This window comes from Trachinotus anak, unplaced genomic scaffold, assembly GCF_046630095.1.
Source record: "Trachinotus anak isolate AG129_WGS33_773 ecotype Australia unplaced genomic scaffold, CSIRO_AGI_Tana_v1 ptg000032l, whole genome shotgun sequence".
Taxonomy (NCBI): Eukaryota; Metazoa; Chordata; class Actinopteri; order Carangiformes; family Carangidae; genus Trachinotus; species Trachinotus anak.
Window position 1 is genome coordinate 2,401,045 of NW_027273883.1, and position 21,759 is coordinate 2,422,803.

Here is a 21,759-nt window from a genome sequence, read left to right on the forward strand (position 1 = left end):
GAGGATGATTCAACTGCCTGCAATTCAGTCTCGGAAGTGGAGCCAGCAGAAACTCATACCTGCAAGAGCTCCCGCCTAAACCCCGAGGAGGCAGAGACAGAGATTCTTTAATTTTGGATGAATTAGCCTTAAATCCTCAAAACAGGTGAGGACAAGAGGGTAATGATGCCATTTGGATGTCAGGGTACAGACACGTTCAGTTTTAATAACAATAGCACCCTTTGATATGAATCTCATTAAAACTCAAAGCCATTATTATCATCGCCGTGTCAAAACGACGTTTTATCTATCCACAGAAATGGGTTATTAGACAGATTTGTTCCAACATGGAGACAGTTGCCTGATTCAGCTGTTCAGTCTCACCAGAACAAGTCAGCGCTCTGATCTGCAGCTTAATGCAAATTTAACGCGCAGGAGATGCCACCCCACACTTTGTTGTCCGCAGTTCATAGAAAACACAGTTCCAGTCGGTGTGTGTGTGTCTGTGTGTGTGTGTGTGTGTTGTGACCTAAAAATTGAGGGAACAAAGGAACCACAGGAAAAATAAAATAAAACACATCTATCAACATGACAATGACGGCATGTGACAGAGGGCTGCGTGGAGGACGTGATGGAGGCGTGCACCTCCTGCCCCCGACTGTCAGGACACAGACAGATAAAGAGCCTGCAAACAAAACTGTAATGACACTGGAGCAATGTTGGTGCATCGTTCACATGGACTAGCACACACTGCACACGCACATTTCTATTAGTATACTTGTGACAAATTTCTAACTACACTCATGCCTTACCCTGACTCCAATCTTAACCTAGACCTCGGCCATCATTAGGATGACATCATATTGCACAGAGAAATAACTGGGATCTGGGAATGTGGCGTTATCACAACGCAAAGTCTCACATAGGAAGAAACACCAGCGGTCAGACGATCAGGCAGGTAACTGACAGTTTGCTCAACCTTTTGTTTTGGAGGTAAAACTGGAAGTGAGCACATCTTTTTTTCACTGCAGAGGGAAACTACAGCATGGACAGCACATCAAAGTCGACACAGGAAGTTAACCTGTAAACTGCAAGCCCCCAACAACAGCACTGGGCGAGCTTATTTTGGCACTGTGGGCACAGTCGGTATTGCAGGTCACATGATGCACACAGGCCTAAAAAGAAAAGATTTGGCCCCATATGTCATCATTACAAAAGAAACTGTTCAATTTTGTTTTCTCTTTTAACAAAATGTCTCATCACCTGTATTTTTGACCCTCTATCTTTGTTTTAGTGGTGTTTCCATGTTCTCAGATCTTGGTTTTGTTTTTATATTAAGAGGAAATATCGCAAAAATTGATACAAGTAAGTCACAAGTTTAAAATAAATCAGAATTATCAATTAATCTCAAAATCATGTCTTTACCTCAACGCTAGCACCAGACCAGAACAACGATATTGGTATATTGATACTGAGGTGCAACATCGTCCAACATGGACTTTATTATTGGGGACACTGGGCTGACTCTCATCAGCCTTATGAGGAGGTGAGGACCACACAAAATGTCCTCATAATTCAACACCGTCCTCACTTGCCCTCTCTTTATGATGATGTCCCTCCAAGGACTAAAACTAAAACTGGTGCTAAAAGGAAACAGGTGTTACTATTAATACACTATAGTTCCTTAAGCTGTTTTTATTTTACAAACACTTCATATTCTTTTGGACACCACAGGCCTCTCTCTCTCTCTCTGTCTATGTCTCTCTCTCTCTCTCTCTCTATTTCTCTGCTTGCCCTCTCACACAGTGAACATTTTGTGTAACATTACAGCACTTACACATGCTCTCTCTCCCTTTCTCCCTCACACACACACACACACACACACACACACACCCTCTGTAGTCCACTGATCAGCTTGTCTCTCAGTCAGTCAGCCATCTGTTCACCTGTCCACCGTCTCTCTCTCTCTCTCTCGCTCTCGCTCTCTCTCTCTCTCTTCAACTCTCTCCCTCTCTCTCTCTCTCACTCTATTGTGTTGCCAGGGTAAGATTCACCCTGCAGAGCACCATGCTAGCCTCTGACTGGCTGCGGCTGCTGATAAGCCCCACCCCCCCCTCCCCACCTCCCTCCTTTGCTTCCCCTCTGGCTCGTTCGCTCGCCCACCCGCCTGTCCGCCCGCCCTCTGTTTCCAGCTCTCCATGAAACACTGCTGCTGCTCTCCTCTTTCTCTCCCTCCCTCCCTCTCTCCTTTTGTCTCCCTCGATCTCCCATCTCTCTGCCCACCACCTTTAATGCAGTGCTCGCTCCCTCACATAAAAATGCAGTCTTACACTCGTCCTTCTGTGTTTTTTGCCCTCAACATCACTCCCTTTTTCTTGTAATGTCTCCATATGTGACTCTCCCTGATCGCCCATTTCCTCTCATCCTCCTCCTCCTCTCACCTTTTTTATCTTTTTCCCACCACTCTCTCTCTCTCTCTCTCTCTCTCTCTGTCCTCTTTTGCCCTGTTCTCTCTCTTGACCTGTTCCCGGAGCTTTCCCATCATAATTTCTCTCCTTCTTTCTCTCTCTTCCCTGCTCCTGCTGTTCATCCCTTCATCCCCATCCCATACTCTCTTCTTTGGTTGGTTATCAAACCTTTTCTACACTTTTTGGTTTGAGTATTGAATGCTGTCTGGTACTGAAGGTACTTGGATCAGATAATTCCTGACTTCAATCTAAATTTTTTGTCATTTTCAGACTATTTTATTGAGACAAAGTCCTTGTATGCCTGCTTATGTTTACACAGCATTTGACATTTGAGAACGTTGGCTTCAGTACAGAAGCATTAGTATCAAAAACTTTCAAACTTACCCAGCCCCACTGCCTTACTTTTCTCATTCCTTCTCTTCTGTCTGGTTCTGTTTGTCCTTGTGTTTGAGTGTGTGCGTCTGTGAGTGTCTATGTCCTCGTCTGCTGTGTGTGTTCAGATCTGTGTATATTTGGGACTAAAACTGTGTACATGAATCCATTGCTGTCTTTGGAATTTCTCCCTTTGCTGTTTCAAATTGAATTGGCGCGAACAAGCAGTGTTGACAACGTAGCGCCTCTGTTTCTAGATTAACAGACTTTTCAGATTCCTTTACTGACTGTTTTTAAAAAGCATTTTCTCTCTGAGGGATCATATTACAAGTAAATACAGCTGAAATCACAGCAAAGTCTTTGTCTTTAACTCGTGTGTTTGGTGATTTGTCAGGTTATAAAATCAGATTTTATTAGCAGCAGCGCAGCAGCTTGGAAGTTAAGCTGTAGTCTTAATGGGCCACGTTTCAGTGACTATTTCTGACTTGTTCTGTTGTCTGACAACAGAAACAGAAAAACGTGTAAATGAAAACAGCTTCACTGGGAATTCAGCGCTATTAAAACTCTGTATATGTGAGCACAGAGAGAGGGAGAGAGGCAAGATAAAGAGCTGAAACCAGCTGACACAAGGCTGAATGGAAGTATCCTGCGACGAGGCACAGCCGGATACCAGGTTCTCAGGTAGTCTTGTTATTTATTACAGGTTTAATTTTATTCTGCTGTTCCTGTACCTGTGTGCACTTTGTATTTCATTGTGTGTTTGCACATGAGTCTAAATCCATGTACAAGTTCAACTGAGTGTGTGTGCGTGTGTTTTTGTGTCTTCTGGATAATGACTGTGAACTTTATATGGACTCTGGAGGACTGAGGCAGCAGAGTCCCTGCTGTCCAGTTCTGGTCAACATAAAGCACAAATGTAACGTCACGTCTCACTGAAACATCACACAGAGAGCCATACGAAGAGACACAAACAGACACACACACACACACACACACACACACACACACACAGAGCCCCCTCCAGTCAGTAATACGGGACAGGATGTCCACAGCCTCAGCAGAGCACCGGCTGCCAGGCTCCTCAGATGTTGTATTATAGATCAGCAGTTGTTGTTTCTCGTGTCACTAACCCACCGAGCTCAGAGGAAACCGGCTGATCTGCTGCTCAGTAAACACAGACTCACTGTGGTGAAATGTCCTTTACATCCCCTTTATCTGAACAGTATCAGGGAACTGTCCATTCTTTCATTAAAACTAGACAAACACAATTTTTGGTACAGAATCAGTGATGAATTCATTTCGGTGACAATGGAAATGTAGTGAACATAAATCAAAAGCATTCTTTGTTTTATGTTGATGATTTTAATAGATAAAGATAAAAAAAAATGAGACAAAAGCAGATTTATCTTTAATTTAAAAAAAATATTCCATCATATCAAGTCATCTTTGTTTTCCAAATCTGCCTTTACTGTAAGATTAAGAAAAGTATTTCTACTCAACACAGGTTATAAAGACGGATTATTATCATGCAAACTTTTAGAAACTGTCTGTTTTTGTGCACTTGTATAGTTTTATTAAATATTCAGACAGATTTCCATCACAATCCCCCCCAGCTCTAAACAGGGTGAGATTGGGAGGTGATTTTAGTTTCCAAAATGCTCTGTTTTTATTTGCTTTCTTTGGGGGTGGGAGGGGCGTTGTTCATTCAATCATTCAGTATCTCTACAATATGAATGAGTCTGGGTGAGTAACTAATTCATCAGTGAAGGACTTCCAGTGCTTAATATGTTTTTAATGGAGTCTTGTCCCTTTTCAGTGTAGGATTATTAATCATTTTGCGACAATGGTCAAGATTTCTGTTCTTGTCACGTCACTCAGAATCTGTGGCACAATCACAACCAACCACAGAAACATCCGATACTGACGTAACGAGAAATAAAATCACCTGCAGAGAAGCATGAATCTCACTCACAGGCAAAGACAAAACTTAACTTTGTACTTTGCCATAGAAAGAAAATGTGTTAATGTAGCTAAGACCAGAAATAAGAACAAATCACGACACTGAACATCATCCTTTTGTGTGAGTCTCGCTTCCTTTGGCTTCATCAGAGCCGAGGTCGGTGGCGTTGGGTGGGGTTATTTCGGCCTGGTGTGTACTTATGATCATTTGTCTTGTCTTTTATTTTCTTTGTTTTATATTGTTTTGTTCACTGTGTGAAATACTACGTCTACATTTTCCTGATGTCCCACAGCACAACACATCTAAGAAATCTTTTACTGGCCACCAAAAGCGTACCACGTGAGCGCAAGACGCTCTTAGCAGGCAGTCACCGGTTCGACTCCCGCCCGGCCCGACTCTTTCCTGCATGTCATTCCCCCTCTTTCTACCCCCTTTCCTGTCCTGTTCTATAATAAAGGCACAAAAAGCCCCAAAAAATAATAAAAAAAACCAAACCAAACAAGTTTGATGTGTGTCTAATGATAAAATAAATCCTCCTTTGATGTCATCCTAAATTGTGTGAAATGTAACTGAAGTGTGTCCTCAATGACCCGAGGCTGTTTGAATAAGCCTAACTAGTCTCGTTGAGAGTGGTCAGCTGACCGAGGCGGACCAATCATGTCGATGGAAGAACAGGCCTCCCCTTGACCTCGTCTAGTCCAGATTACGACCTCGGGATATGACAGGTCTTAGAAGGAAGCCAGGAGAGTTCGGACAGTAAAGCAGGATTACCTGAGCAGGAGTATCTGCAGGCAAACAGATGCATCACCTCTCACCTGGGGGTTCAGGGGACAGATGGGTAAAAGTCTGGAGAGGGATGAATTTCCCAAATCCACCCTTTAATTGTTTTGAGGTTGTATAGTTTTAGTTTGAAGGGCTGAGGTTATTGTGACGGCCAACGGAATCAGTTATTTAAAGGGTGAATCCTGTCAAGTGGTATTTTGTGATACATGAGGCTCCCGTGGCTGCGACCCAGGAGGATCAGGGCGGTGCCTGAGGTCCTTAAGCCCCTGCAGAGAGGCTTGCCAGTGAGATCTGCCTTCCTTGAGCCGCTTAAAGAAAAAAGGGCAACCCCATTCTCTGTCCATCTTGCTTTCCCTCCTCGGTTATTCTTCACCGCTCTTTTAGCATTTCACTCGCTTGTGCTCCCTCCGTCTCTTGCTCTCTTCTTCCTTCCTTTGCCCTGATTGGAATCTGCAGTCAAGCGGATTAACACATTCTGGCAGGAGAGGCAGGCTGCCCACACACACACACACACACACACACACACACACACACACACACTTTCCAGCAGCACGTGCATCTCAAAGAGAGGCTGTGTGTGCATATGTACTGCCTCTCAGCCTTTCACTGGAGTGAAGGAATGTCTAACTGTGTGATGAATACTGACTCCATGTAACATACACACACACACACATACAGACGCATACACACACACACACAGACACACTTGCACACTCATTGACATAATGCCTGTCCTTGCTCCTTACGTTAACTTTAACCATCACGACTAAATATCTCACCCCAACCTAAACCTAGTCCAAACCCGGACCTGAAACAAAGTCTTAACTTCCAAACAGCTCTTTGACAGTGTGTGTGTGTGTGTGTGTGTGTGTGTGTGTGTGTGTGTGTGTGTGTGTGTATGTGTGTGTGTGTGTGTTGCTAAGTGAGGGACAGCCAAAATGTCCTTGCTTTCCCAAAATGTTCTCACTCCTATGTATAAACTCAAAGCGGTCCTCACAAAGATAGCCGTACAAGTCCGAACACACACACACCACGCTTTGAACTTAAGTGCTTCTAAGCACACAGGGACATTCCTGCGTGCATGTACAGTACATGCAGGGTGACATACACACGAGTGTGTATGTACGTGCATGTGTGTGCGTGTATCCCTGCGTGACTATATCCACACTTCATAATTTATACTCAAAAGCACTTGCTTGGAGAGACTCACGGAGGCAGAGCCGCAAATGGGCACATTTTGTGACTATCCAATTACCCTCCTCCCCCCCTCCCCTCCTCCCTCCCTCCCTCTCTCCCTCTCTCTGTGCGTACATCTCAGCTCTGCACTCGACCAGAGATGTGACACCATGTGCAAGCGCAGATAATCTTACGATTTCAATAATGATGGTATAATTCACTCCGTGCTGTCACACTGGCAGTTTGACTCTGAATTCCCCTGAAAGCCCAAACATGGTGCTGGATGTCAGGTGTCTCTGTTACACGTGACCACTCGTGGCCTTTCAGTGCACAACATGCTTCAGTGTGACCCAAACAAAAGATGGAGGGGCAGACAGAGGAAGCTAACACAGTGAGAGAATCAGGCTGCTTCACTGAAACACAAAGAGCACTGAAAAAAAACAAACAAAACAAATGTCAGTGAATAAGTTCCTCAGTCTGTTCCCTAAAGGAGACAGTTAAGCACATGCTCTACAATAGATCCTCTATTCAAGCAGAAGTCCAGTCATATTCTGTACTTTTCTTATTGTCAATACGTCCCAACACTGAAGGTATTGTGTGTGTATCACAGACCCCTGAGCCATAGACAACTATTAAAAAACATCAGTGAGCCATCACCATGAACACACACACACACACACACACACACACACACACACACACACACACACACACACACAATCAATCCCACACACACTGTCCTGCTGCCCCAAATACTAGAGCTCCAAATGTGGATTAATCCGCCGCTGAAAATAGTCCCTATCAAATGCACTCTTTCTTCCTGATTGTTTGATAAAACACTACAGTGAGCAGCTGTTTAAGGAAATTACCTTTCTTTCTTTTTTTTTTTTTTTTTTGAACTGAAACTGTAGCAGCTGAGAGCCACAGACCCAGAGGGGGAATTTACAAAGAATTGTACATGTACTAACATGTTGTTTGGTCTTTTCATTGGATTTTGTTGATAGTAAGAAAACCACCATTCTGATCCTTTAGATAGAGTTTTGTGGTACAGGATTTTCAACTTTTTCTCCACCATATCAAAGCTCAATGTTACACATTTTACCCCACAACATTATTTAATGTCTATATTTACCTACGTGTATTTAACATGTGATTTTCAATGTTATGAGCCAGTGTTTCTGCAGTTTTAAATATTATTTTGTGAGCATGTGTTGGGTATTTTCAAATGTAGCTTTTAAGGACTTTGTCCAGTCTTAATGATTCAAATGCCACTGCAGATGCAAAATAATAAGGATTAATGGAAAATGGTTGCGGCAGATGACGCTAACACCCGCTTAACAAGGAGGTGTGTCCTGCAGCACATCTGGCGAAGGGGACAACTGAGGACAAACTCTGGGGAAAGTTACTTGATGCCTCCCAGCCAACAGAGAGAACGGTGAGGTGGTGTGGGGGGGGTGTGGGGCAATATAGAGGCCGGTCTAAGAGAAGTTCCCATGTAGGACACACACACACACACACACACACACACACACACACACACACACAACCAAGAGGCTCACCAGGCCTGAATATTGTATGAGGCGTTCTCGTGGGCCACTACAGAGCGTGCAAAGAGAGAGAGAGAGGTGGACTTACGTATGCACACACACATATACATCCACACACACACACACACACACACACACACACACACACACACACACACACACACACACACACAAATGAGCACACATTAAGAGAGAGAAGGAGACAGAGTGACACACTTGAAAACACAAACACATGTATGCACACAAACAGGGCCAGTGGAGCTTGAGCTGATGTGGCCTGGAGCAGCCCAACGCCCTGCCATGACACACACACATACACTTAAGAGCCATCTGCAGCTGGAGATACAGCCTACAGAAAGGGTTTACTGCTGACACTCTGGGACAGACGGAAAGAGAAGGATCGGAGAGAAGGGAAAAATCGTCATGACAGAGTGAATCAGGAGATTAGGAAGGAGGAGACAGCAAGAGAAGGGTGAAAGGAAGACAGGCAGTGACAGGCAGAGAGGTGGAGGTGAAAAACATGGCACCAAGCTCTGTTACCTCTGTCTTACCTTCAGCCCACTCAAATCCAAAACTGCTTCACCAACACTTTCACTGAGATTTGAGCAATTATTGGACTTGTGTGGAATCTCAATAGATGCATTGTGCTCCGGCCCCGATGACCTCATGTCCCTTTTCAACTAAATAATAATCAGCAATACCCAAACCCCATACACTGAACTGAGTGGGTTTATCAGACACTAATGGTCTCGATAAGGGATAAAAAAAAAAAAACAAAAAAAACAGTGGCTTGGCTTGAGACACAGTTTTCACACAAGACAAATAAACAACAAAGTCGTGGCTGCACCACTGTCATGTTTGAACAGATTTTGACCTGTTCTTGCTTCATGTGTGAATGAAACCTGTAAAAAAAATAAATAAAAGCTGTACCAGCATCAACGTTTGGGTTTGACCAATCTGAAATTGGAGTTTCTTCTGGGAAAATGGCTACCAGCTGCCTGTGAAACACAAAGAGCACTAGCTAGCAAGTGATTTACTGTAGATGTTCATGAATAGCTTCAGTCGACGTTCAGAAAAGAACGATGCCTTAAAGCGGCAGTTCGAGGTCAGAGGAGCCTCCCAGGGGTTCATGAGATGAATCAAACAATCTGTGAAGCCTCTGGGCTTCTTCCAATAACAGATCTGATAAAACAGCCTGAAAGCGGGAAACAGAACTCATCCTTTGTAGTCAAAGTTCACCACTTCTGGGACACAAGTAGGTATTGGTTTGTTCTTAGAAAGTATGCATCAAATACTGGTGGAGAGAAAAAGGTTGAAATTGATCTTTAATTGTGTTGGAATATTCTCACTTTTCTTTAGTGAGGGATCGTGCAGGAGCTGATTGAAGCAGTCCTGGTGTTTCACTCCCAATGCAACCATTAGTTTTCCTCTGCTCTGATTTTAGATTATTGCCATTGTGTGATATTTCTTTGGGCGCTCTGGTCCTGGCATCTGATGTGAAAATAATGAAAGTATTCCAAAATAATGAGGCTAACTGGACAAAGTTTCCCCAGACTGAAGGGAGTACAGATGATTCTTCACCACTGACAGTGTTGACAGTGTTTGTAGTTGACTGATCATCAACTCCAGATGCGTAAAATCAACTGAGAAAAATACTCAAATCCGGGTGAGATCCAGCTTTAAGTCACCGCTCCATATGAAGCCGAAGTGTTGTACTTCAGTGTACACGGCTCGCTGAGTCATACCTAACCATCTCGTGTTCAATTCATGAGAGGGCCATTATGTATAAAAGGGTCAGCAAGGCATGTGAATGTGCTCCGTGTTCGCCTGACAAGCTCCAGTGAAGCTTTTTCCCACAGGGAGGAAAGACAGAAGTAAAATGTATTCTTATTACAAAAACACAAAAACGGAATTAAATGATTGCCCTCACAACTCTTCTTCTAACCTCGCCGCTGACCTCTCCTCCAGTTAATATGCAAATGAACTAACATTATGTTTCAGCTGCTCAACATGCTCTTCCTCTCTGGTGGCCATTTTGTGCCGAGGTGGTTTCCAATCAGTTCTAGGCGTCGTGCTTTGGCTTGTTGTCGTTGTTGTTGTTGTTGTTGTTGTGGAGGTCTCTGGGTAATAACAGGGCGAATGCCAGAGGGGTGAGGAAGGGAGGAGGGGAGGATGGGTGAGGCCCAGCTGTCCCTACCTCTGCCCTCCCTGTAAGCGAGCAGGCACGAAGCCAGAGTACAGCCATAAACAACACTGTGATAAACTGGACTCTACAACTCCAAACTGGACTGAAGCAGACTGGACTAGAGTGAACTGCATGGGACTGGAATGCACTGGACTGGACTGGACTTAACGGGAATGAAGTGGGTTATACATCAGCCTCAACATTTTGCCTCACCAAGAAAAAAAAAAAAAAAGAATTTATTTATGTACATACATAAATAAAAAATAGTCTTGAAAAAGATTTTTAAAATACAATGCGCTGCAACCTTTCATTTCCCTTTGACCGACTTACAGGGTCCCTGGTGCAGCTCATTTGCAGTTATTTCTTCCTCAGTTCAAACTTTTAGGACAAAAATGTGTTCACTTTCTTGCTGAGAGTTAGACGAGAAGATCGATACCACACTCATGTCTGATGGGAGGTGGATCCAAGGTGGTGTTCAATGTGAAGCTATAGTCAGTAAATGGTTAGCTTAGCTTAGCATAGACATTACAAACAGGGGGAAAGGGCTAGCATGGCTCTGTCCAAAGGTAACAACAACAAAGGAGATATAATTTGTGACTTAGTGAACCTCATATGTGCTGGTGGGCTGAAAACTTTGGACAAAGCCAGATCTTGTTTCCAGTCTTTATGCTAAGCTAAGCTAATTAACTCCTGGCTCCACCTCCCAAATTAGCATTCATAGATGAACTAATATAAATCTAATATAAATCTCTAATATATCTAATATAACTTTCTGCAACAAAGTGAATAAATGAAGCAAATGAGGTGAAAATGTCAAACTGCTCCTATGGATGACCTCATTTACTGAATTCTTAAGGCTCAACTTCAAATCGTCCAGGACCAAAGACATTAGCACAGGATGTCCAGTCAGTTAAACAGACTGGACTGCAATGAACTGGACTGGCTTTGATAAAGTGGACTCGACTTAATTAAGTCTGCCTGAGTCTGGAGAGAACTAGATTAAATTAGTTGAGATTAAATCTTAATGATTCCACTGGGAAAAATAAACTCTTATTTTAGTACCAAGTCGTGGTTGGATGCACCAACAAAGACCAGGATGAACAGTCACTAAGAACATCACAGACACAGTGTAGAACATGTGACAGAAAATGAAGCGTTCAAAAGAATCAAGTCAGAATCAGCTTTTTTCGAACTGTAGAGACACAACTGTTTGTTATCGTTTCACCCACTGCGTCCCCCTCCCGCGCTTTACCTCGATGATGTCGGCGTTGGTCCGGCTCTCGTGCGGCTCATTGTACTCGGTGTACTTGAGCAGGACCTTGTCCATGTCGGTGCTGGCGTACTGGAACAGCTTGTTGGAGTGGTTGAAGATGATGAGGGCGATCTCGCAGTCGCACAGGACACTCAGCTCGTACGCCTTCTTCATCAGGCCGAACTTCCGCTTGGTGAACGTCACCTGTTGGAGGAGACCGGAAGAAGTGATGGGGGAAGGAGAGGGAGGAGGGGGAGATAAAAGTTGAACATGACGTGAGTTAACTGAGCTTTTACAAAATCTTTGTCAATTAATTAACTATACAAAGCACAAAACTCATTTAATTCCAAAATCTGCCTTATCCTGTCAAGATGTTGATATTTCTGGCATATTAGAAAATAATTATCAGGGTCTGAAAGGGGTCATTTTGCCTTAAATGTTTGATGATAAGGGCCCAAAGCTGGACCCAGGCCCCGGGGACATGCCAGGGATTACAGATATTATTATGAGAGCTGTTTTGCGGGGGTCAGACAATTTCTCACAGGACTAAAGAGTGTCAAAATGAACAAATGAACAAACTAAACCACATAAATCCAGTTAAAAATAAACAGACACTTCAACGAGACATTAAGTCTTTTCACAAACGTGTGACTTTACTTGCACCAGAAAAGATGTCAAACTTTCTGTTGCCTCTGGACTTGACTTTTAAATGTTGAAGTATTGCTAATGGTACTTGTTAAAAACAAGGGCCTTAAAACTTCAAGTTTTTGTGAAGATAAGTTACGTGCTGGGAAGGTTGGTAGGCGACAGGAGCCACGTTTTGTGACACAACGGTAAAGCGAAAATCCTCCGTAGACCAGCTGGTCTCGTTTCACTTCAGTCTATGACAGATACAAAGGGCCACAACTTCGTAGACCACTTCCTCCTTAGGATGTGGCCCCTGAATTGGGACACAGCTATTAGAACCAGTTAATTCTCAGTTAAACAGGAAGTATAATTTGATTCTAATTAAATACCTTTCATCACTGTTTTATAGTTGTGCATGAACGTTTAGGAACAGAATCAGGATTAACTGTGTGAAAGCAAAGTGCATCGATCATACAAGATAGAGACATTTTCAGGAAACAGACTTTTAGACAGTGTCTTATCATGCTCTGTTTAAAGTACTCAGTTCTCATTATGCACTCACACACACACACACTCTCACACACACTCTCTTCCCTCCACACACTCCTCTCTCCCGTCACATTCACTCTCCTCGTCATTTTCACACTCTGTTATGCTCTTTTCCATGCTCTCCTATGTCACACACTCTCTCCCGCTCTCTTTTCCACACTCTCCTTCTGTCACACATTATTTCTCTCTTTCCCTCACTCACACACACACACACACACACACACACACACACACACACACACTGTTGTGCGAGCCCCCTCAGTTGTGAACACGCAGAACAGAGCTGGGAGTGTTGCTGAAGCACACGGTCCCTCGCTGTCTGTTGGTTGGCTTTAGAAGCGCTTCCCTGCTATAACCAACTGGTATTTACAATCCGGGGAGATTTGGCTTTGTTTGGATTAAACACACAGGATTGCACAAACACAAACACACACAGGGAGAGAGAAAGATTAAGAGAAGAGAAAGAGGGAAAAGCTTCAGGTACTGCTACAATATCTGCCGTCTGATATGGGGGGAAATGGAAAGTAAAAGTGTTCAGAGAGGTGTTAGAAAAAAGTGTTGAGGCATGCTGCTCTTCAGGGCACGCTCCATGAGTGACATCAACACATTTTCCATCTGACCTAAAAGCCAAAACGCCCTCTGTGACATCACTTCACTTCAAGTGCAGCATTCTTTTGTGTAATCAAAGACCTGCTTTCTCTGTTAGACGGCATTTCCTTTAACAATCATTAGCTTTTGTTGTAAGAGAGCAGGACAGTTTTTATATTTGGAGCAAATTAAGTCAGATTCACAGAGGAAAATTGCGCCACCACGAGGTTCACCTGTGTGCGTTTGAATCAACTATGTCGACAGTGGAATTTCCTACAGATATTCAACATCCCCAGAGGACAAACACAAATGACTCTGGTGATCCTCTGACTTCAACTTCAAGTTATCCAACCCTTTGATTTATGTCCAAATAGCTGCAAAGCTAACAGCATTCCCATCAGCCTTAACTGTACTTTGTGTTTAATGCTAATTAGCAAATGTTAGCATCAGCATGCTAACACTCCAAACTAAGATGGTAAACATTACCTGTTAAATGTCAACATGTTAGCATGGCTGTAGATTCTTAGCCGTGTTAACACCAATATCAAATCAAATAATGTTTGTCTTCAGTGGAACAAACTCAAGAGTCGCTAACGTTGAGAGCTGTGTCTGTCTGCTGGTCAGAAATCACTTAATGTAGTTTTAGGTGAAAGTGGACAACAGTGTAAAAACACTGCCTTATATAGCAAAGTGAATAAACTGAAGGGATTGTAGTAAACATGCTCAAATGATAAGAAGCATTACTTTTTATTTTTCTAATTGTCAGCAGAGTTCGTTTATCCCTCAGCACTTTGTTACTTCCTGACTCGGTCTGAGTCTCAGTCCACAGTCAACTGCTTGTTACTTTAAAAACACCTCAGAAATATATAGTTTCATTTTTTTTTTTTATGAAAAAAGCTCAGTCATTTCCTTTTAATTAATTTCATTTTACAGCTGAGCCACTACTACAGCTACTCTTTGTAGAAGAATTGCTCCTTTTAGAGTCTTAATTATTGATACGCTAACAGCAGCGCTAGATGTGACTGTACAACTGAGAAGTTTCAACAAAGTGTGTTATATTTTATCTACTTATCTCTTAAAATACTTCATCTGAAATGTAGAGCAGTGGAGAACTGTGAATAAAGTGTTAAAGCACTGGTACGACGGAGTTGTACTTGACTAAATGTAGCTTAATTTTCCAACTTCAACGTAAAAGAGTAACTTTTATTTCTCTGCCTCCAAAGATCAGATTTCATCTAAAAGTAGCACAAAGTTGAAAGTCTGATGGATCCAGACAGTCTTTATGATAATTATACTGTTACTGCAAATCACTGCACTAATGATCCATCGATATTGCTTCCAGAGTTTACCTGCACTGACACTCAGTATATTTCCTGGGCTGAATATAATTGTGATGAATTGAATAAGTATAGAAAGAGAGGAAACGATAGAGAGGTGGAGATAAGATAGAGACACAGAGGAGGAAAGCGAGGAGAGCAGCCATGTGAGACTCTCTCCATCTTTCTCTTCCACGATCACTCCATCTCTCATATCTCTTGATCCTTTTTGCTCAGGCGCCCGACATGTTTAAACCTCTCTCATCCCTCCTTTTCTCTCTCTCTCTTTCTCTTCCTCCGTCATCTCTTATTTTCTCGCCCTCGTTTTCTCTTCCTCTCTTCTCTCTCTCTCATTTTTTTTCCACATCCTCCCTCCCCTCCTCCCTCCTTTCGCGCTCGCTCACTCATTGCTTCCTGCTGCCACAAATCAAATTATATCGGGGTCGTATCCATGGGCAACCAACTCCCCTCCTCCCCCTCCTGCCTCCCCTCCGCCCCCCATTTCCCACCTCATCACACTCTGCTACCATCATCTTACCTCCCTTCATCTCTCTCTCTCTCTCCCCATCTTTATCTCTGCTTATCTCCATATCTCCCCCTCCTCTCTCTCTGTCTCTCACACACACACACACACACACAGAATGAGCAGATAAATTATGTGGCGATGTTGGAAAGGGAGGAAATTACGGCTGTGCAGGATGACGAGAGGTGCTGGTGATGAAGAACTGCTCTCCTCACAAATTATAAGGTCATCCACGAGCGCTGAAAACAGCCACAGCGAGTCCAAACCTCCCTACACAACCCCTGTTTTCCTCTTTTCTCAGAGGAAAGTCGTCAGCGGGGCCGAGACTGTGGGTCCGAGCTTCGATCCCGCTGTTTGCCACAAAGGATAAACAAGCTGGAGGTAATTGACATTAACAGCAGAACTGCCAGGTAACCAATGGCAACTGAAGAATAAGACATCCTCAGTGAGGAGAGGAAGAAAGAAAGAAAGGGGGCGAGTGGTTTCATTTGTGTGTGTGTGTGTCTTGGCAGGGTTGTGATTGTGTGGCAGATGGATGAGGAAACTTTCATTTGCTTGCTTACAGTCACACAATCAGGTCTGAACAGTTAAAAGAAGATACCAATCGTCACCACGCAGATCTTTGGTATCGGTGTCATCTTGAAAGTCTCAGTGGTGAAGATAATTATCGCAGATAAAACACCACTCTGGAGCGTAACCTACATCTTTAACCTTATTGCTCTGTGTAATGTGACAAAACTACATTTCATCTTCTGATTTGTCTGAGTTTCAAAGTGACAGGATGATTGTTTTTCTACATCCTCAACACATTTGAGTGAGAGAGGTTATTTCAGGCTTCCAGGGAAATAAAAGTCCCATGACTCTGTGACTGACATTTGGAGCATTTCACCCACTTGTAACTGTGTGTAAATATGTCCTGACTATTTTTACATCTTAACCATTTTATTGCAAGAATAAGCATTGAATACATTTTAATATTCAAGTTTTTGATTCTGTTCTATTTTTCTTTATATTTTGCACAATGTGTCTCTGGGAGACGCTTCACTGCTTTGTTATTTTATGCGATGACAATAAAGATATGTTGATTGTTGATGCTTCCAGGGCTTGAATTGACATGACACGAAAAAAATAAAAAGTGTTAAAAAATATCTGGATTGTTGAGTTAAAAAAAAAAAAAAAAAAAAGGAGTGAAAGACTTAAAACTGCATAAAAACTACAACTCCCAAGGTGCATTTGATGTAAGAAACATCCAATCACCAAACTTAAAACAATACAGTCTGTAGCTTAAATCAGTCCAGGTGCAGATTCTGGGTTATTTTGGATGAATTCAACAACAACAGTGCAGCTGAATTCAATGTTAATATCTGAATATTATTTCTGAACAGCAAAATACCAATGAGCTTCAGCTGCTGTTGTTGCAGTTGGTGAATGTTTTGTCAGGTTTCTATGAAGTCAAACTTTTAGCCTCTGCTGGATGTTCGCGGTGTGTGAGAGTGAACTTTAAGCTCTGTGGCTGGATGTTTCATACGCTTTGATTTCTGTCTTTAAGTTTTTTTATCTACACAGTTTTGTACCTTTGACTTTTTTACCAAAGAACCAGAACACAGTGTTTAACCTTTTATACCGATGATTCATCCAGGAGTTTCATATCCATCAAAACTGTAAGTCTCCTTCAATAACATTGTCTGTGCATAAGATGAACAGCACTTCTACTTTCAGAGCCCTGGAAACCCAAAACATCAAGCACGCTCTGTTTAATGCACTTCTTGCATCCTGCTGGATGTTGCACAGCTTCTCTGACCTTTTCCTGTTAAAATATGTCAAAGAAAAGTAGACACTTTGACTCTTTGATTTGACAAACACTATCCAAAAAAAAAAAAAATCCATCGAGTCAGTCCAACACTTCCAGTCCTGTTCACTCTTCTCTCTCATGTGTCTTTGTCTCTGGAAGAAATGTGCTGTTTGTGATGCTGTCATGTTTCCAGCCAGGGCCCACACTCTGAACGCTGTTTATTTTGTGGAGCTTATGGCAGCATCTCTGAATCAACACGTAGGAGGGTGACGGGGCTGCATGTACTCCAAAAATTCATTTGATTTCCTTTCAGGAGCTGCACTGTTCATTAGCCGCAGCAACACCGAGCGAGCGTGTAAAAACCACTTATTTCTTCACCAGCTTAATTCTGTGTTTGTCTTCAGCAGCAGACTTGTTCTGAATGTCGCTGATAGAAGAACCAAATCCAATTCACTGTCTTAATTGTTCTGGATAAGAGCATCAGATAAACAGAGGGGAAAAAATGATATGTAAATACTGATCAAAATGTCATCACCTCGATTGATCGGTTGGCTTCAGTGATTAGTGCAGTGGCTCTCAAACTTTTTCAAATCAAGGGCCCCTGACGTGACGAAAATTAGACCCTGGATCCCCACCTGATGAGATTTATGCTTTTAGTTGTTTTATTCCAGAAAGTGTTTGAATCCCATGATCAAAATAATCGTACATTCTGTCATTTACTTACTTATGGATGGACATAAATTATTCCCCTTTCTGCCCCCCCATGACCCCATGGCCGTTTGCTGCTTGTTCACCTGCTGGCGGTCAATGATAATCTTTGATTCTGACACTGTGACCATGTTTTACCACACAGTGCGTCACCTTATTGACAAACTGTTTGACACCTGATACAAATGCTGTCTCCATCAGAGCCTGTCCGACCAGAAATCGCTGCCCCCACCTCCTCCCCGCCTCCCCTTGTCTCCTTTATGTCCAATTGTGTGCTGATGAATAACAAGCCATCATACTTCTCCCCCCCCTGCAGGCGCTGTTTCCTCTCCTTTATGGAAATGCAACCTGCTAAGATTGATGAGGAGAAAACCGGGGATGATTTTCCAAAAGCCTCTGGCCGCCTCGCTCTCACACCACTCAGGTCTTATTCAGCCAGACACCTTGTTTCTCTCCGCCCGCCTCCCTCCGTCTTGTTTTTCCTCCCTCTCTCTGCTTTTGAAGGTGGGCACGTCAAATCCATTACTCAATCTGCTCAATGGAGCGAAGCCCATTTACCAGTTGACTCATTTTAGATGGATCATTTACCCTTTCATCCTCTCTGACAATGCCACTGATGTAACCATAGGGACTCAGGCTGTTTTGAGGAGGGGGGGTATCATACTTTCTTGCTCTTCTTTACTGTAGGCGGTATGGAGTGGGGGGGGGGTTCTGAGAAACCCCATGATGGCTCTGCGGAGTCATATGAGCCTCACAAAAGACGATGCTGTTATATTGTCCTGTTGCGACACAGCTGAGAGAACAGCTACCATGTTGTTCATGCTACATGGGACATGTGAAAACAGAGAGGGTCCCTGTGGGAGTTTGTTATCGCTGGAGTACAAAGTTTTCAGTCACCACAATTGGCTTCAGTCACAGAGGAGAGATGATGATCATTTCTCAAATCTGAGCAGTTGGATGGATGCAGTGGATCATCAAAGCGACTCACTGTGAGAGTTTTATCTCACAAATGGACAAAAAGACGTAACAAGATGTGAACGTGCTGCGTCATGGTACCAAACATGCGTGAGTGTGTTTAAGCTGCAGTTACAGTTGTGTATTCAGGGGTTAAACCATGGCTGATGTGCAACATCAGGCCACAGAAATGAAGAGCTGTGATTGGTCAGCTCGGGCTTCCTGTGTTTTCTCTGAAACATTCCTGATGCCAAGTGGAGATTAAGAAAACTTAAAGACAACATTTGGCAAGTTGAACAAAGTGATTATGCAGTAATGAGGCAAGGTGAACTTTCCCATCGTCGCTCCATATCATTAAGTAAACATCTTACACTCGGCTCACAGGAATATATACATCAGTCTGATCTGATCTATATATCAAACCCTGTGCTGCAGCTTTCTACACCCATTAACCTCCTGCATCAACTATAAATCCAGCTCCACTCACACTGTAGTGAGTCAGTGTTGGACCAGTTGTCGGAGAATCATATATCATGATATGGAAAATATGAGCAAATCTAATGATGAATCATGATCAAACATTTTATATCAGGCTTGTGGACATAATCTTGATCAAACCTGTGCTCACTGCAGTGAACTTTAGTGAAACTCTACTGTTCTGCATTTCAGCAGAAAAAAAAAGTCTCACAAATGCGTAAAACAAAACTTTAACAACTGTTTTAAATGATAATGAAGGGAAAATTTATTTCAAGACTGTCGCCTCTGAATTTTTATTCTTATTATTTTTTTAATCATTATTTTACTTTACAGAACATTAATGCAACAGAAGCTTTTGTCAGAAGCGACTTGGATTTTCTTCAGGTTTACACACACACCAGGATCAATCAGGGGTTCAGTGTCTTGCTCAAGGACACTTCAGCACGTCGACTCACTCTGCATCAGGTTCCTACAGCTGCTCCCTGTTTGTAAAGACATGGTCCCTCGTGTCTGTGTTTTTTGTCCCACTCATGTTTGTATTTTTCCTTTTTCCTGTGTTCCTGATGCTGTGAGTGGCTCTGACCTGATCACTGATGCAGCTGCTACCTGAGGCAGGAAGTTGTCACACATTCAGACCCTGTTGGCTCACTTCATCAGTACTAACCTGTCTGTTGCGCTCGTCTGTGATCCTCTGAATCTGAATCTTTTTCCTCCCCATGTTTCCGGTGTGGAGGTGGGAGGAGCAGGGGAAGTGGTGAGGTCAGAGGTCACGGATGACTGTTGATTGTATTTCTTTCTCCTCCTGAAGTCTCTCAGTTTGTTCTCTCCGTGCACGCTGACTCTGTCTGGAGCAGCCAAGTGAGGAGGATGTCAACTCGTAGATTTACCAAAAAAAAAAAACAAAAAAAAAAAAGAAAAGAAAAGAGGGAGAAGGAGGAGAGGAAGAATGGGGTTTCGGTGTGCGGCGCCCTCTTCAGATCATGGTCCTGTTTGCGGGGGCAGGTCGTCCACACTCAGGCAGAACTGGGATCCTCTGCCCTCCCCTTCACCTCAGCTGGGCAGCTCCTGGAAAACAACACAAGAGGCTTTCATTAGACTGAGGGAGAGAGACTCTGAAAAGGGGGAGAGAGGCTTTGTTTGCATACCGTGACCCACTTTAGCTACTACAAACACTGTCTTTGGCTTGACCGCTCATGTATGAGAGAATAAATGATGCAGCAATGCATCTGAGGCGCCATCGAATCAGGAGCACATTGGGCTGAAACATGAAGGGGTGGGGGCTGGGGGCTGGGAGTGTTTGTGGTGCTACATGCAGAGCAGGAGGCCCTCGGGGGCCCCAGCGAGGAGGGAGGCTGTGCTGTGTCAGCTTCATTAGAGGCATCACCGCCACATCACTGATCTGCTGGTCGCCTGCGGCAACCGGCTGCCCGGCCGCGGCCGCCTGACACGCCGAATGCGAATCCCCCAATTGACGGCAGAGCAGACAGAGGAGTCACGGAGTCTGTGGATCCTGCATATTTTCACCGTCACTGTTCTGGGCTTCTCTTGACAGGAACCAGGTTTTAGTCTGAGTTTAACATTGTGTGTCGATGGTGGCAGGACGACAGGACAGTCCACGCCACACGGAGGGAAATTATTCCACATTTGTGCTGTTTTACATCCGGTAATAACATTATGCCCTTATTACTTAAACTGAACACTGACCCAATTCCCCATGCCACAGAGAAAGATCAAGAGTGTAAAAATGTGTGTCTAATTCAGCTGTGCGTCTAACTAACCATGAAATAATGGTGGTCTGTGATGCGCTGTGATGCGCTGCGATGCGCTGTGATGCCTGATCAAAAACAGAGGATGTGTACGTCCTAAGTTACAAATTTCAAAAGGACCAGAGCGGAGAGAGAAAGCCCTGAGTGTTTCTGCAAATTCATGCAAACTCATGAATGAATGAGAAGGCGGCAGCAGCCCAGGAATGGCAACAGAGGCGAGGACCGTTTTAGGCCCCGTTACTACTATTTGCGGTTCAGCTTTAAAAATAGCACTCTATATATACATACAGACTGTCTGTACACACAGCACAGCACAGCACAGCACAGCACAGCACACACACACACACACACACACACACACACACACACACACACACACACACACACACACACACCACAGTAGGAGCCAAGTGGCAGCTTTGCAGAGCTGAAGCATCTGGAAAGCCGCGAGTACAGACGCCACACCAGCTCTCCAGCATTGTTTGCATTCCCTCTACCTGGGAGAGCGGCGGCAGAAGAACGCCCTCTATTTACATCCATTCTTATGAAACAAAGAATGTGAAATAGTCTGTCATGGGACTGACAGGCCTTTTGTGCTGCTGTGGGCGCTGCACAGCACACTCGGTTAGAGTGGATGCAATTGACTTAGCTTTGGAAATGAGTTGCTCATGAATTATGCACTGATGGTGGAGAGTGAGGAGTGGAGGGGGGGGGGGGGGGGGGGGGTGAAGAAAGAG

At 43.6% G+C, this 21,759-nt stretch overlaps 1 protein-coding gene across 9 annotated transcripts in view; it reads right to left on the minus strand.

Moving 5' to 3' along the window:
• mef2d (myocyte enhancer factor 2d) overlaps positions 1-21,759 on the minus strand; it is a 103,762-nt gene that overhangs the window by 44,550 nt on the left and 37,453 nt on the right. For all 9 annotated transcript variants that reach the window (XR_011686584.1, XM_071468214.1, XM_071468213.1 and 6 more), the window contains exons 2-3: positions 19,921-20,321; positions 11,723-11,926 (exon numbers count right to left, since the gene is read on the minus strand). Coding sequence is in view for 8 of the 9 variants with exons in the window: in XM_071468214.1 (XP_071324315.1) it covers positions 11,723-11,926; positions 19,921-19,974 (258 nt within the window). In the remaining variant the exon portion in view is untranslated. The remainder of the gene's footprint in view (positions 1-11,722; positions 11,927-19,920; positions 20,322-21,759) is intronic.